At 33.8% G+C, this 16352-nt stretch overlaps 1 protein-coding gene across 5 annotated transcripts in view; it reads right to left on the reverse strand.

Annotated features, from left to right (window-relative positions):
• LOC150101587 (uncharacterized) overlaps positions 1-16352 on the reverse strand; it is a 193972-nt gene that overhangs the window by 99422 nt on the left and 78198 nt on the right. For all 5 annotated transcript variants that reach the window (XM_090400170.1, XM_090400174.1, XM_090400169.1 and 2 more), the window contains exon 3: positions 7936-8069. In XM_090400170.1, the coding sequence (XP_090256296.1) occupies positions 7936-8069 (134 nt within the window). The remainder of the gene's footprint in view (positions 1-7935; positions 8070-16352) is intronic.

Consider the following 16352-nt stretch of genomic DNA (forward strand, 5'->3'; position numbering starts at 1 on the left):
AAATCTCTTCTTGATTTTCTCTAATCAATGTTTAGATAATTAAAGTCACCGATAATGATCACTTGTTTAGTACCCATAAGGCTAAATTGGCGATGCATTTCTTCGTCCCCTACAAATGAGCCGCCAGGTCTGTAGTAACATCCACCATGTATTTCACTCTGTTACCCTCCCCTTCACAGCAGATTGCCTCAAACTCACTGCTACATGGGACATTGTTATATCACTGTTTTCTTGCGTTTCTATCCCAACTTAGGTCATCTGATATTATTAGTAGTACTCCCCCCCACCTCTTCTATCTCTATCTCTTCTGTCATTCCTAAAAATAGTATACCCATTGCACTCAACCCCACTTACCATACCTGATTCTTATAGCCAGGTTTCACTAATGCCAACAATCTTAGGCCACATTGTATTCAATAAAGAAACAAACTCAACTCCTTTGTTCCTGATGCTCCTGGCATTTGTGTATAGACATAACAAATTACCACCTAAGCCTATTCCTATAGTTAGATATGCAATCGATTTGGCCTTGTTGTAGAACTTTCTATTTTTCCTCCTCCAGACATACTCAAAAGGTATGAAGCCAAAACATATATTTCCATTCCTTTCCCAGATGTATAAACCATGTTCAAAGCTATTCATATCTTTATCACATTTGCATAACATAGCTGAACTTCCACATAATTTTTTCCATTCTTCCCTTGATGATCTAGTTTCTCTGACTTTCTGCATTAGGTCTCATCCCAATAATTTTTCCAGGCTCCTGATGCCAAATGAATTCAAGTGCAGGCCATCCCTCTTATACATGTCTTTTCTGCCTTTAAACACACTCCACACATCTAAAAACTCACACCCATTTCTTCTACCCTGCACATGGAATTATTTGCCATCACTGCTCTGCTTCTTAACTCAGTACTGCTGCATCTGGATAGCAAACCTACAATTTTTTATCCTCTCACATTTCTTTCTTGCTTCTTCCAACAGACCTTTTATATCCTCTCTCATACTATATTTGTCGCTACTTAAATTACTAGTTCCTACAAGAATTACAACCGCTTTTACTTTTCTGTTTTTCGATTACATTTCACATATCTAATTTTTGGCCCAGGGAAACTAGAAGTAGTGACTCTCTCAGCAAGCAGAAATTTTATGATTGAATCACCATACCATATCACATCTTTTTTCTTAGATTTGAATTGACTTACATTATGATTAACAAGTTCAGTGTTTTCCTGCCTCTTCTTGTTCTGATCCTTTTCAGTTTTGTTAACGTTTTTCCACTTTTCTAATTCTCAGGTCAATTTTCTTTCTTTTAACTGGGATATTTCCAATGTCAGATTATCCTCAGATATACATCCTCTGTCCAAAAAGAAACCAAACTTTTTGAAAAGAGAAGAAACTAGTGGCACTACCTGTTGTTGAAAGTGGCAACTTTATTGTGTTGTGTCAACTGTTTATGACATTTGTTTCATTAGAAGCCAAGTTATAGTGCCAAGAGTGACAGTGTGTTTTGCCGAACGGTCAAAAAATGAGTTTCAAACATAGAGCTGCGATTGAATTTTTGTGTTAAATTTGGTAAAAGTTTTACTGAAATGCATGAAATGCTTCAAAAAGCATATGGTGATGAATACTTATCCCGTACTGAAGTTTATGAGTGGTTTAAGCGATTTCAAAGTGGTCATGAGACGCTTCAGGACGACGAAAAGCCGGGCCACCCAAAAACTGGACTGAGCGAAGTTAACATCCAAAATGTGCATGATTTCATCAAAGAAAACCCGAAATCGCCCATGAGATTGATTGAAGATGAATTGGGAATTCCAAAATCAATTGTGCACAACATTTTGAATGAGAGTTTGGGCCTTCGTAAATTGAATTTGCAATTTTTTCCCCACAAAATGACCAATGACCAAAAAATGTATCGAATTGAACACTGCAAGGACCTCATTAAAACCGCTCGTAAGGACTCAAACTTCCTTGAAATGATGATGAAATGTGGTGTTTTGAGTATGACCCCGAAACAAAGCGCCAGAGTGCTGAGTGGAGACCACAAGAAGAGGGGCATCTGAAAAAAAGTGGCTTGGAGAAGTCAAAAGTAAACACAATGCTGATTTGTTTCTACGATTCCGAGGGCATTATCCACAAAGAATTCATTCTGCCTGGCCAAACGATCAATGGCGAGTTTTATCTCGAAGTTTTGAAACGAATAATAGCGAGAATTTGTCGTGTACGGCATGAATATGATGCAGGCAGCTGGTCATGTTTGCACGATAATGCACCATTTCATTATTCGAACGTTGTGAGACAGTTTTTGAGCAAAAACCAAGTTTGTGTGTTGCACTCACCATATTCACCTGATTTAGCACCTTGTGACTTCTTTCTCATCCCCTGACTTCATTTGCCAATGAAAGGAAAGCGATACAACACCACTGAAAACATTCAAGCAGCAGTAACCACGACCCTCAACAGTATCCCAAAAACTGATATAAAAAACTCATTTAATGAATTAATTGACCATGCCAAATGCTGTATCAAAGCTGATGGAGAGTATATAGATTGAAATAAATTATTTGAATAATTATAATTGGCCTGTGTTTTATTTTCTATCAAAAGTTCAGTTTCTTTTTGGACAGAGGGTGTATTATCATTATCACTGCAGCAATGCTTCTGCTCATCCCCTGACTTCATTTGCCAATGAAAGGAAAGCGATACAACACCACTGAAAACATTCAAGCAGCAGTAACCACGACCCTCAACAGTATCCCAAAAACTGATATAAAAAACTCATTTAATGAATTAATTGACCATGCCAAACGCTGTATCAAAGCTGATGGAGAGTATATAGATTGAAATAAATTATTTGAATAATTATAATTGGCCTGTGTTTTATTTTCTATCAAAAGTTCAGTTTCTTTTTGGACAGAGGGTGTATTATCATTATCACTGCAGCAATGCTTCTGCTCATCGGGACAAAGGTTCTCCTCATCCTCAGCAATAACAACTTTAACCTGCGCTTTAGACACAGCCCTACTGTAACAAGTTTTCACTGCCATTCTTAAGGGTAGCAAAAACTAATATGTCTACAAAAATCACCGATCTTTCAGGAGCATCCTAACAGCACTTCTCATCAGATCACATTAAATTACACATTTATTAGTTTATTTAGTGAAATTTACATTTTTTTACTAGTCTACTAGTTAAGATAACTATCTAACACACAGTTTAGTAAGCATAAATTTATTGTACAAATACATAAAAAGTAGGTAAAATGTGTACGATAATTTTTAATTAAAATTGTATATAACAAATATTAAAAAATTTTATATAGCTATTTGCTATATGAAACTTATAGTTCACTGCTAAGCACAAATACTAGTAACCTCCATTTTCAAATCACGTCCCACTATCTCTTCCTCTATTTCTTTTCCCCATTGGGTATGTTATGCTTTACTTTCTTTGTCCATCTGCATTCTTCCTATATGATTTTTCTACTCTTCTTTCCATTTTTGGGTCCAATAATTTACTGGTGATCTGTGAGTTCTAGATTTTGTTTAATATTGTTACATTTTCAATTTTTCTAGAACTCACAAATACTAGTAACATCTCCATTAATCTCAGTAGTTCCACTGATCTGTCTAATTTTTGTAGTTATTGCATGTGTTTCTGCTCATATATCAGTACTAGTCGATTTACTTCTTTATAGATTGCTATTTATATTTTTTTGCTTATGTTCTTATTCTTCCAGATATTCTTCTAATTTTTGTTAGTTCTTGACTTCTTAATTTTTGTTCTTGTACTTCATTTTGTGTGATGCCATAAGTGTTTATTTCTATTCCTAACTATTTAATTTTACTCACTTGCTTAATTATTTTCCCTTTAATTTCTAATTTGCATCTTATGGGTTCCTTGGCAACTGTCATTGTGTTAGGTTTTTCTGTTGATATCTTCTTATTTTTTCCCCCTTTGCTGCATTACTAAATGTATTTAGTTATCTTTGTAGGTAATCTTCATTTTCTACTAGTCAGAAATATCATCAGCATATGCAATTATTCTTTTTTATTTCAATTTTAATTTGTATTATACATTTTTCAATTTGGTTTACTTCTTTTATTTCCTCCATCAGTAAATTAAATAAGATGGGATTTAATGTATCACCTGGTCTAATTAATTTGGTTATTTAAATTTCTTCAGTCTGTCCTTGTTCTGTATTTATTTATAGAGCTGTTATCTATATATTTCTTATTCCAAAACATTATCGCACTACGAAATACCAATACTGGTACTTGGTTTTAATCTTTTTCCCAAGGAAGCAAAACAATGTTTTGCACATGAAATATATTCAAGTCTGAGCTACTTGCATATAGAGGCTAATGACTTCATATCACTTGCCTTAGTATGTATCCCATAAATGCAAAGCACACCCCCTTTCGGACATGTATAATGCTATGCATAATGGGAAGGGCCACTACCCAGACTTATTTCGACCTTTATTGAGGTCTCATCAGTGGGAGCCAGACCAGGAGAGAGATACCAAGGTTGGAGTAATACAGAAATCACATATCTCATATACAAGTAGCCAAAAGGTGCTCAACTTTATTAATAAAAATCTTTGGATGAGGCAAATATGTAGAAAGGTGTTTACCTCGAGTTTATTATACGTTAAAGATACCCAGAGCAATACTTACAGAAAATATGCTTCTTTCTCTCCTATATTTTTCAGGGTTTTTTATTTAAAAAAAAAATTTTTTTTTTTTTTTATTAATGGCTAATTCAATATTGCAACTTATTAGGCAGAAGTTTCATTTGGTGCAATTTGAAGTAAACAGACTTGGAATAAATGGTATGGCATGTGTAAATATGCTACTTATTTTTATTAAAAATTTAACTGACCACATATCCCAAAAATCATATCCGGTACAACTCTTGAGGATACCAGATATAACAATGATGCTCATAAAGTACATGAATTTTAAAATGCTATGATATAATGTGGATTTTATTATCAGTTTTATTTTATTTTTTATTTTATTTAGTTTGTTCACTTTTAACATATTCTTATTACAAATGACAATTACTGGTATTTTGTTATCCAGATGTGTTTGACAATTTCCACCATTTAAAAAAAGAACTAATGCTCTTGCCAATAAACAAATATCATTTTTATTATCCCATTTGTATGGGTAGCAACAACAACACGATGCTATCACTATATATCGTTAAATTTCTTATTTTAATTTTTTTTACGTCTTTTTTATATGAGTGCACAGTTCACAATGAAGTATGAAGCTCTCAATATGCAGTTGCTAGAGGAGCACTCATAATATGAACCAGCAGTTTAATGCTTTGCAGTAAGCAGACCTAGAAAAAATGGTATGTAGTGTAAATACACTACTTATTTTTATTAAATAAAAATTGATTACATAGCCCATATATCACAGTGCATTAGCAATTACATCAAACCAATATACTTAGTGAATAGAAGTAATGTGTAATTTCAGTGTCCATATCTCAGGAGGCATGCACACATGGGTACATGCATGTGTATTTATGCACATCTATATGTTGGAACATGGTGTTAACTTTGGTCTTTCTCCAAAAATGTTGACATGAAAGCAGTAAATTTCCACTTGTAGTTTTATCACTATATCCAGTACATTCCTTGAGAACACATATCAAGGATTGATGGTGCTTTTTAAATGTTCATTAGAACATATATATATATATATATATATGGTATGTAAATTGAAGAACAATTTGGACAGATAACTAAGTGAAGACTGATGGTAGGGATGAAGCAGAAGAAATAAATTACTGATTATTTTCCAAGTGTGTACTATCCAGGTGAATATAAGGCAGTGGCTGATACAAAAGAGATCAGCATGAGCAGAGAACTAGATGAATTGGCAGTGTTTTGGATATTATGTGAAAACAGCCAGGGGATTAGATGAAATGTCATCCAATGTTTCATGGGGAAGTGCATGAAAAATGGTAGTACCCTAACTACATTGTGCAATTTATGTCTCAACAGTGGAAGAGTTCCAAAGGAATGAAAAGAACAGGATATTACTGTTATATAAAATACTACAAGGCAGAGGTAGAATGTAAAACAATTAGTACTTCAAGAGTGGCGTGATTAAGATATTAAAGTTGGTTAAGGACAGAGTTCACAAATGGGCAGACAGGAATATATTACTTTGTGTGTGTGTGGGGGGGGGGCTTTGTTTTAATAAGTCACTAGCTTTCTACAATAAAGTGAGAACTGAGCTAGATAAGGAAAACAGCTACATCATCATATTGATAACCTTTTCAAAGGCATTTAACAGAATATCACAAAGAACCCAATAAGCTGAAACAAATGGGGATGGATATGGGTAAAAGTTGTGCTAGTAACATAGATAAAAGAACAACTGATAGACATCAGTGAGTAGTATATTGTGGCATTGTATCAAAGAAAAGGCATGTGTCCAGTGATCATAGAGCTCTGTACATGGACTACTACTGTTCAATTTGTTTAAGAATACTGGAAATGATTTTAGGGGAATAGCCAATGACTTACTTACTCACTGATGATGCTAAACTGGAAAGAGAGAGAGCAACAGTTAATAAAGATAAATTATACTTGTCCAGAAATTAGATTCTTGTTTAATCCAAGTATATGTAAACAAAGTTTGCATGTTAAGTATCTTCACAACTAGGCCACTTGTACAGGGTGGCCCATAAGTTACAAAGTGGTTTAAAACATTGAACAACTTTATTATTATTATTTTGTAATAATGACATATAGAATCTGAAATTTTTTTTTTTATTAGTTATGAAAAGCCACATCACATAAATGCCTTCCAATTTTGGCTTCACAAAGATAAAGTAGATGTTCCATGACAGCTGTTGATGTTTCTGGCTGCAGTGCCCTAATTTCTGCATGAATGTTCTATGGGATTATCTGAAGGAAGAGATGTATGTGAACAAGCCCCAGACAATCCAACAGCTGAAGATGTTCTAAGATTAGCTGGATTTCAGATTTGTACAGCATTAGTAGATTGGTGGATGAAAGAAGCATCTTGGGAAGAAAAGGAAAAAGAAATTTTTAGAGACCAAGGAGGTAAATGATGTGATGTATCTGCGCCAGGAAAGACTAGATGTGTTAGCCAGAGAGAGAAAGAGAGATCTGATCTTGTCTGGTTACTGTGTATTATCAATAGTAAGGAAAAATGAATTAAGATTTTTTTTTTTAATGAAAAAAGACAGGACTGTCTTTTGGTAGAGGTGAATGTTACAAGGTTATCCTCAGTCTAATGGAAAATAACATGAAACTGTGCTTATTGCAGCTAAACCAACAGTTCACAGAACTAGCACTGCTGTCTTTTCAGACAGTCATATATTGTTATATGACTCACTGAATCACAATGATATAATGCTTGCAGCAACTTGTGTTTCAAATACCACCTTTGATTTATATAAAAATTTAATGCATGTACCTGGTTCTTGCTACTCAAATATTACAAATGTAATATGCAGTAATTTAAGTGAAATGCTACAGTACTTAATTTTTTTTTTTTTTTTTTTGTATTAAACAGATATGTAAAACACATATTGCCTATTTGAAAATGTTGCTCAGTATGATTAGATAATCTTTTTTCATCAAATACTAAAACAAAGCAAAAATTTTTATATAACTGGAAATAATGTTATTTAGAAATTATTTGATCTCTATAAATTATGAAAGGTAGACAGGCTGAATAAAACAATTCACAGGTTATGTGGAGAGTGCATGTTAGAGATCAAATTTTAATTTGTTTCTATGATTAAAAAACACTGTGTTATATTCTTAATAATAATGATAATGTTTCTGTTCAAACTTCTAATATTTTATAAGAATAACATTAATGACATCAGTAATAAAAATCAATAATACAAAATAAAAACATTTAATATTCTAACCTTTTAGAATGTTGTTCTAGTAATATACTTTCATAGTCAGTTTCCAATGAGATGCTCTCTGGTAGAGAAAGTTGTTCACTGGGTGTTGGAAATGTAGCAATAAATAACTGAGCTATTCGATTACTGCTGCAGTCCTATGCACAGAAAGAGGAAAGAAAAAATTTACTTGTAAAGTTTAAAGAGAAATTAATCACTTCATTACATGATACAGCCCTCTTCATTTTCTTCATTAGTATTCTGAACAATTACAGAGAAAACAGATATAGTTGACTCTTATAACACCATCTTATAGCGATGACAGGAACACTTAGCTATGAATTTCTTTCAGAATGACATTGCGCCTACAGGATAGCAGGACTTTTCAGTAGTTTGTTATACTTTTGTTCCTGTATCATACTTACTCCAACAGCTTTTTTTTTTTTTTTTAAATGAAGATTATTCTTAAGAATAATGACATATGTATTAGATCCTTAAAATTCATTGAATATTCATAACCACTGGCGATATCTTTTTCATCAAATCTCTTCTTTCTCAGCTCAACTTACAGAAATCAATGTTGGAAAGTAAGAGAGAACACTTCTCTAATGGAGAAAAAAAATAACACCTTTACCTGACACAAGCTAATAATCACTGCATAAGTAAACAAATACCTCCATATATAAAAAAGAGTAGTAAACATTTAATAGACTAGCACCTAAAATGGTAAAGTGACCTGCCTGCACTCATTTTCATCTGGTGCCCTTACCTCCTGCAGAAGTTACCTTAATTTTCATTGCTTCACTTCCTTTAATGATCACTATCTTCTAATATATCAGGCCAGATGGCAATTACAACTAAGTGACTGTTAGGTGCCAATTAATTCCAGTAAATCTCATTTTTGCAAGGATAGGGCAGAGTGGTTCATGCCATCTCCAGAGTTTATATATTTCTTTCAAAAGAAAAAAGTTAATTTATAATGGCAAACTATCATCAATGCTGCAAAAATCTTTGTTAGTAAATGGTTACCAGCATTCATGCTATGAAAGCATGCTATTTACTTTCCCTTTCTCAAACAAATCTACATTACATAAATGTTTGCACACGATCTAGTTCAAACAGCGGATTACCCCCTTAAGAATCCAGGATTCTCTCTCTCTCTCTCTAGTCCGATGTACTCACTGCAGTATGCAAATCTTTTACTTTCTGATATTAAGAGCAAAACTAACATTCCCTGGAATATACGTGCAACAATTACACTAATTATTTAAGTACTCTAACTGGTTACTAATATCAGTCACATCAACACATCGTGAATAGAGGGAGATTGCAAATGATCTATGCAGGTTGAAAAATTTATAAATGGATCCTCTGACCAGTTTAAGAATATTTTATGTAGCCACTACTGAGAGTAACCACTGACATGGTAGTAAACCAACGATAATCTTGGAAAGAAAACTATTCACTATGACAGACTTTCTTTAGAAAATTTATAGATCACTTTAGAAGTTTTCTCTTCTATAGTAATCTATAGAAGAGAAAACTGGCTATTCAACAACAAAAAGTGAAGGATAAACCAAAGGATGGCAATTTAGATAAGTAGGTCTCAATGCGAGACCTAATCAAATGCTCTGGAAAAATATTTTGGTCACAGATTTTGTCTGTTCTACAAAATCTGTGACCACTGTTGAGGATTTCAAAGGAGGTTATGTAAAAATCCTCAAATTGGGAATTCAATTTGAATGGAATAATCAATTTTCAAACATTGCATCTGCAAAAAAAGTTCAAACTGGTCAAATAGTAGTGCAGAAATTGTTCAGCAGCCTTTTTCTTCTGAACAAAGCCAGAAAGCAACATGCTTGTGCTTACTGTTGACTTCACCTACTGACGTGAACAATATAGAAGATAAAAACTTTCTGCCCTCCATTCTTATAAACTGCTACTGAACGTTTTAAATGAAAAAGTGAGCATCTAGGTGTGTTTAAAATCTGCATATAATCAAAACAATACTGCTTTCTGATTCCTGATATACCCCAAAAGAAAAAAAATTAAGGGGATGAGTGGGGGGGGGGTTAAAACCACAATGACTAAGATTATCTTTGTTTAGTGTGGAATAGTAAATCGATTCTTTTCTTTCTCTGTTTCTTGAATATAACATCTTGTAGCTATTTCGAAGAATCTTGCCTTTTTGTCTTCGTTTTAATAATAGCAATTATAATAATGTTATACTTCTCTATTTCTTGTCCCAGTTCCATCCCCCCACCCACCCATCAATACTTATTACAATGATGGTGCTTATTGTGAATTCTGCTGATGTGACATCTCAGTTTGTTCTGGTAGCTAACTTTTCACTCTTGGTTCCAATTTGGTATACCATTTAGCTTTTTTGAAACTATTTCATTTCTGTTCATTCAGCTTGTATGACAGAAAACACATGGCGACATCAAAACAAATTGATCTAAAAATAACTTATGCAGATTTATTTATTTACTACTTTCTGAAACATTTATGTTAACTAATATATTCTGTTTCCTAGGGGTATATTTAAAATTTTTTTTTTTTAATATACAGTACATTAAGCACCGAAGTGAAAGAATACAGACAAAGCCCTTTGGTGAGGAAGACCAGGGTTCGATTCCTGTCCATGATGGGAGGAACCTCTATCAGGTCTCTTTTGACTAAAGGTGAGTTAGTCTGTCTCATATGGAGGTAGACGGTTTTTTATTGTGGAAGCTCTGGTTTTTCATCCCACAGAACAGGCAAACCGGCCTCATACACACACATTTACAAACATAGCCCCCCCCCCCTCATGTTAGGCCAGCAACAGGCCAGTTGTAGTCGCTTAAAGTCGTAACATGTAAATATTGACCCTGCACTAAGCTGGATAATGTAAAGAAGAAGAAGTACATCAAAAGTTTGTTTGGTAGAGTGAATGGATAGCGTTTCTGTTCTCTGAACCAGCTAAGAGTTTGAATACACAGCCGCATGGATGGATGCTTGTTTTTAGCATGGTAGGTGATTTTCATCAGAGCCTCCATAGCAGTATCAGTTTCAATGAAGCTATATATATGTATGTGTGTGTGTGTGTGTGGTGGGATATTTATACTTACTCCCTCACACTCAAACTATTAATTTCAAAACAAAAAAAAAAAAAAAAAAAACACTAACTAAACTCCAAATTTCCCTTGCAGATATATTCATATCTTGAATTATCTCGTATGTAACAACCTCTTAAAATTACCTATTTAATTCATTTAAAACTCATTTAAGAGATTGAGTCTTCAAACACTTTATAACCAAAATAAAAATCTTTAATTGACAGAAAATAAACAAACAACCACACACACCCTACTACCAATAATTGTCCAGACACTTTTGCAATTTACAATTGATACCAGCAGGCAAACACTAACATCGGGTATGTCCATCTTTGATTTTGATCACCTCCTGCACCCTTTGAGGAAGGCTTTCCACCAATGTGCCCCACAGACATTAGGTGGAATTTTGAATTTGTCTCCATTCCTCCACTGAGTTCAGCAACAAGTTGAGGACATGCTGCTCTGGACCTCAATCACCACTCCAATTCGTCCCACAGGTGTTCAATGGAGTTGAGGTCAGAAATCTGCACAGGCCAGGGTAGTTGTTTAACACTCATCTCTTCATACTATTCCATAACAGTAGCAGTTTTGCGGCATGGGGGAACTGTGGTCTCGATAGTAACACGGGTCCATTCCATAAAAACTCCACAGTGTGGGCAGTGCCTGATTATCCAGAATATCAAGGTACAGAGATGCCTTCATAGAGCCACAAACAACAACAGCATGCATTCAGCTGGTTTGGAGTGATCCCACCACTCCAAACCAGCTGAACACACCCAACACCAAACTTTACAGTGAATACTGTAAAGTTTGGTGTGAGGAACACTTGTGTGAACACGTGTTACCACAGTAACACGTGTTCATCAGGTTGCTCCACACCCTGCCATCAGACAGGAAACAGATGAACCTTAATTCGTCACTCCAGAGTACTGTTTTCCACAGGTCAGTTGTCCAGTTTTCACACGCTCTTTGCATCAGGCCAGATGAGCCACCTTGTTCGTTGTTGCAATGTTTGGCTTGTGCACTGCTGCTGCTCTTCTGTGGAAACCCAGTAAATGGAGTGCTTTTCATACAGTATTAGTGCTCACCATGGTGTTACTAGGACTCTGGAACTTATCACAGATAGTCTGTGCCAATTGTGGCCAATTTTTGCATGCCACCTGTTTTTAATACCTTCCTGTCCCTGTCAATCATTTTCAGTGGCCACCCTAGGTGTTTTCCTACACTAGTGATGCCAGAACGTCTCCATTTATTGATCACATCACCAACCATTGATTTTGGATGCTCCAATGTGGCAGCCCATGATGACACCGCATCGTGTTGCCATGCCACTTGTATTCAACTGCTACAATGAAATACTGCTTCCTACTATCTGTACACCGGTTTTTTGTAATGTTCTATAACTTCAAATAACAGGAGTGTCCAAACTATTATTGGTAGAATAATATAAGCACATAAACACAAGAAAGATATTTAATTCGCCAAATATTTCGGTCTGAAAATTGCAGACCATCTTCAGTGGCACTACAAGAACAGTTTTAAAAAAATACAAGGTGGAATACTAACAATAGATCATTTAAAAATAGAATAAGCCACGTGATGTTATATCACTAAGTATTAAAGGGAATATTATTAAGCAGAGACATGATTGAAATAAAGATATTAATTAATAATATTAAATATAACAAAATTAATATGAATTAATGAGTTATCCTGATTAGACTTTTCCAGATTTTTGATACAGATATACAGTCATTCTGATTCAGGTTAGGATGAAATAATGCCTCTATGCTTTCTTTGAATAAACGTTCAAATTTATAGCGGGATCTATGTAAGAGGCAAGTTTTTCACCAAAGGATGTTGTGGTTAGTTTCAATCCCATGCTGAGCCAATCCAGATTTTTCAGGTTTGTTGTGATGAATGGAGGATTGATGTTCTTGGATTCTTTTTTCAAGAGAGCATCCAGTTTGTCCAAAATAGGAGAGATCACAGTTGCAGGGAATTTGATAAACTCCAGAAAGAGACATAATTGAGCGTTTGTCTTTAGGAGAAGGAAAATGGGAAGATAATTTGTTAATAGGTGAATATATAGCTGATAACTCATATTTCTTCAGAATTCTTGAGATAGGTTCTGAAATCCTGTTGATGTATGGAATTGGAACTCAATGTATTGAATCTTTGTTGTTTAGGGTGGATTATAAGAATCGAGATGTTGTGTACTCTTTTCGGAAAAGCCACTGATTATAAGAATCTTCGATTCTTATAACCCACCACTAAACAACAAAGATTCAATACGTCGAGTTCCAATTCCATACATCTCCAGGATTTCAGAACCTATCTCAAGAATTCTGAAGAAATATGAGTTAATAGCTACGTATTCACCTATTAACAAATTATCTTCCCATTTTCCTTCTCCTAAAGACAAATGCTCAAACTATGTCTTTTCCTGGAGTTTATCAAATTCCCTGCAACTGTGATCTCTCCTATTTTGGACAAACTGGACACTCTCTTGAAAAAAGAATCCAAGAACATCAATCCTCCATTCATCACAACAAACCTGAAAAATCTGGATTGGCTCAGCACAGGATTGAAACTAACCACAACATCGAAAATAAGGGGATAAACATCCTATGTTGTTTTATAGCCAGTAAGCGAAACTAAATATCAATAACTATGATCTATAAGTTTCATGCCGAAAAACTATCGGGAAGGCAATTCGAAGTAAAGATGGAGCAAGCTCCCTCACTATTCTTGATATTTTCTCATAATGTAAAACACAGCTCCTAGGAGATGTAATATTGTCATTACATTATGAGGAGAGGTCACTACCCAGACTGGTTTCAACCTTTTTTGAGGTCTCATCAGTGAGCAGGTAGACCTGGAAGATATCAAAGCTTAGTGAAAAGAACTTGCATACCTTCACTATACGAATGCCATAAAGGTGTAATTATATTTTAGTTAAGATAAAAAGCCAAATGGCATTTGGCTTTTTATCTTAACTAACCACAACATCCTTTGGTCCAAAACTCGCCTCTTACATAGATCCCGCTATAAATTTGAACATTTATTCAAAGAAAGCGTAGAGGCATTACTCCATCATCCTAACCTGAATCGGAATGGCTGTATATCTGTATTAAAAATCTGGGAAAGTCTAATCAGGATAACTCATTAATTCATATTAATTTTATGTTATTTAATATCTTTATTTCAATCATGTCTCTGCTTAATAATATTCCATTTAATACTTAGTGATATAACATCACGCGGCTTGTTCTATTTTTAAATGATCTATTGTTAGTATTCCACCTTGTATTTTTTCTTGTAGTGCCACTGAAGATGGTCTGCAATTTTTAGACCAAAATATTTGGCTAATTAAATATCTTTCTTGTGTTTACATGCTTATAGTATTCAATCTTTATGTCACAAGTATCCTTAAAATATCAAATTACTTAACTATGTAAGCACCAATGTATTTTCTTCAAATCATAATTGTAAACAACATGAAAAGCACTTTAATTTCACAGCTTCCTTTTACTTTTTGCAAGCCCACAATCATCTTATATGGATAAAACTTTTGGAATTTCAGTTTCTTGCTTCCTACAGAAGTTTTAATTCCTTCTTGAATTCACACAGAAGAAAGATTAACCACCTTACCGGCCATTATGGATCAAAATGCATCCTCGTATGCTTCGTATCCATCATATATTTCAATGCAATATGAACGGTATTACAATTTTAATATGCACTTCGCATCCATGATAATTTGGACGTATATATACGCCTTGGCCGGTAGCGTGGTTAACACAGAAACTGCTCTCTATATGGCAGCAACATGTCAAATTCTTTTTGCACGTGTCCGGACAGTTCATCACCAACAATTCATTGTGTAGACTATTTATTCATCGTGGGGAAAATTAATCGCATGAAAATTCATTGCTGATATATGTGAAAAAAAAATATATATTTCCCATATAAGAAATATTTTAAAAAAATTTGTTTTAAAAAAATGTAAGAAATATTTTTAAAAAATGTAAGAAATAGCCGGTTTGGTTGAAATGGCAGAAACGAAGTTGTAGAGCAGGTGCCCTCCCTCGATGAGTCCTTGAACTCCCTGGAGATGTCAAATAATAATATTTGAATTATATTTAGCTTTCTGAAAATTTTTATTCAATATAAAGTTATTAACATTCTTTCTTACTACAGGCTCTGTAGATGGAATATTAATTGTTACAGAACTGAGATAGGATGGTTAGGGAGAAAGAGTACCATATTTAAGAAGAATAGTTATATCCAACTAATATTTATAGTTAACTATTTACATATTCCTATTAACTATTCTTTTAATAGTTAGAATAGATATCAGGGAGAATAGAATATTTAAGAATAATTAAGGAGACAGGGCACAATATTTAAGAATATTTATTCTTCTAACCTTTCACTATTTTTTTTGTTCTGCGCATTTAGATTTCCATCCAGGTGATATATTTTTTTTTTATCTGAACTAATTCAGAAGGTGACATGTTTCAGTTACTGAATACATATGTATTTTGAAAATGACTCCATGAAAGACTATATTGTATGCTACTATCGTTCACAGAGCTAGTTAAGCTCATAGATTCACCTTTGAGTAATTATAATAAAGAAAATGATAATAAAATTACGTAAATCCTATCATCATTACGTAAAGCAGTATAAGCTAAATTGTCACCTGCGAGTGCAAAACTAGTCTTTACCTTTTCCTCCAATACTAGTATTTTATAACACTAAGAAATTTAAAATTTTATATTTAGTCTTCTTTACTGAAAAAAATATATATAGATAGATGCTCCCAAATTGAAATACTATGTAATTAATTACTTCTCTTGTGAAACTTTCGAAAATAAACTGTAATCAGAAATATGTCATTAACAACCGACTAGATAACATACCCTCTTCCACCAATGAGTTGTGGATTCAAAACTCGCAATGGGCACATGTTTGTAATTGTTTTTAGGTAAAAGATGAATTTCGTCACCTGATGTGAGACCATAGCACTGCTTATTGGAGGTCTGAAGTGACTTGAGTGGTTTCCATGTTTAGTCGCAGAATTTGAGCAGGACTTCTGAACCAGGTTAAATTGAATAAAAATTACAATGAAAGAGAAATTAGGAAACTCACCGATCAATAAATATATCATTTTCATTGTATAAGAATAAAAATATGAAAATCTACTTGAAATTTATACAAATAATACATAAATACATAAAAAAACTATATTTTGTGAAATTTATCTTGCACTGCATTTACTTTTTATACATTGGTATCAATGCAATATCATTTCAATTTTCTAGTGAATTTTTCTCT

This window comes from Typopeltis vanoorti, chromosome 11, assembly GCF_054136105.1.
Source record: "Typopeltis vanoorti isolate ZY-2024b chromosome 11, IOZ_Tvanoo_1.0, whole genome shotgun sequence".
Taxonomy (NCBI): Eukaryota; Metazoa; Arthropoda; class Arachnida; order Uropygi; family Thelyphonidae; genus Typopeltis; species Typopeltis vanoorti.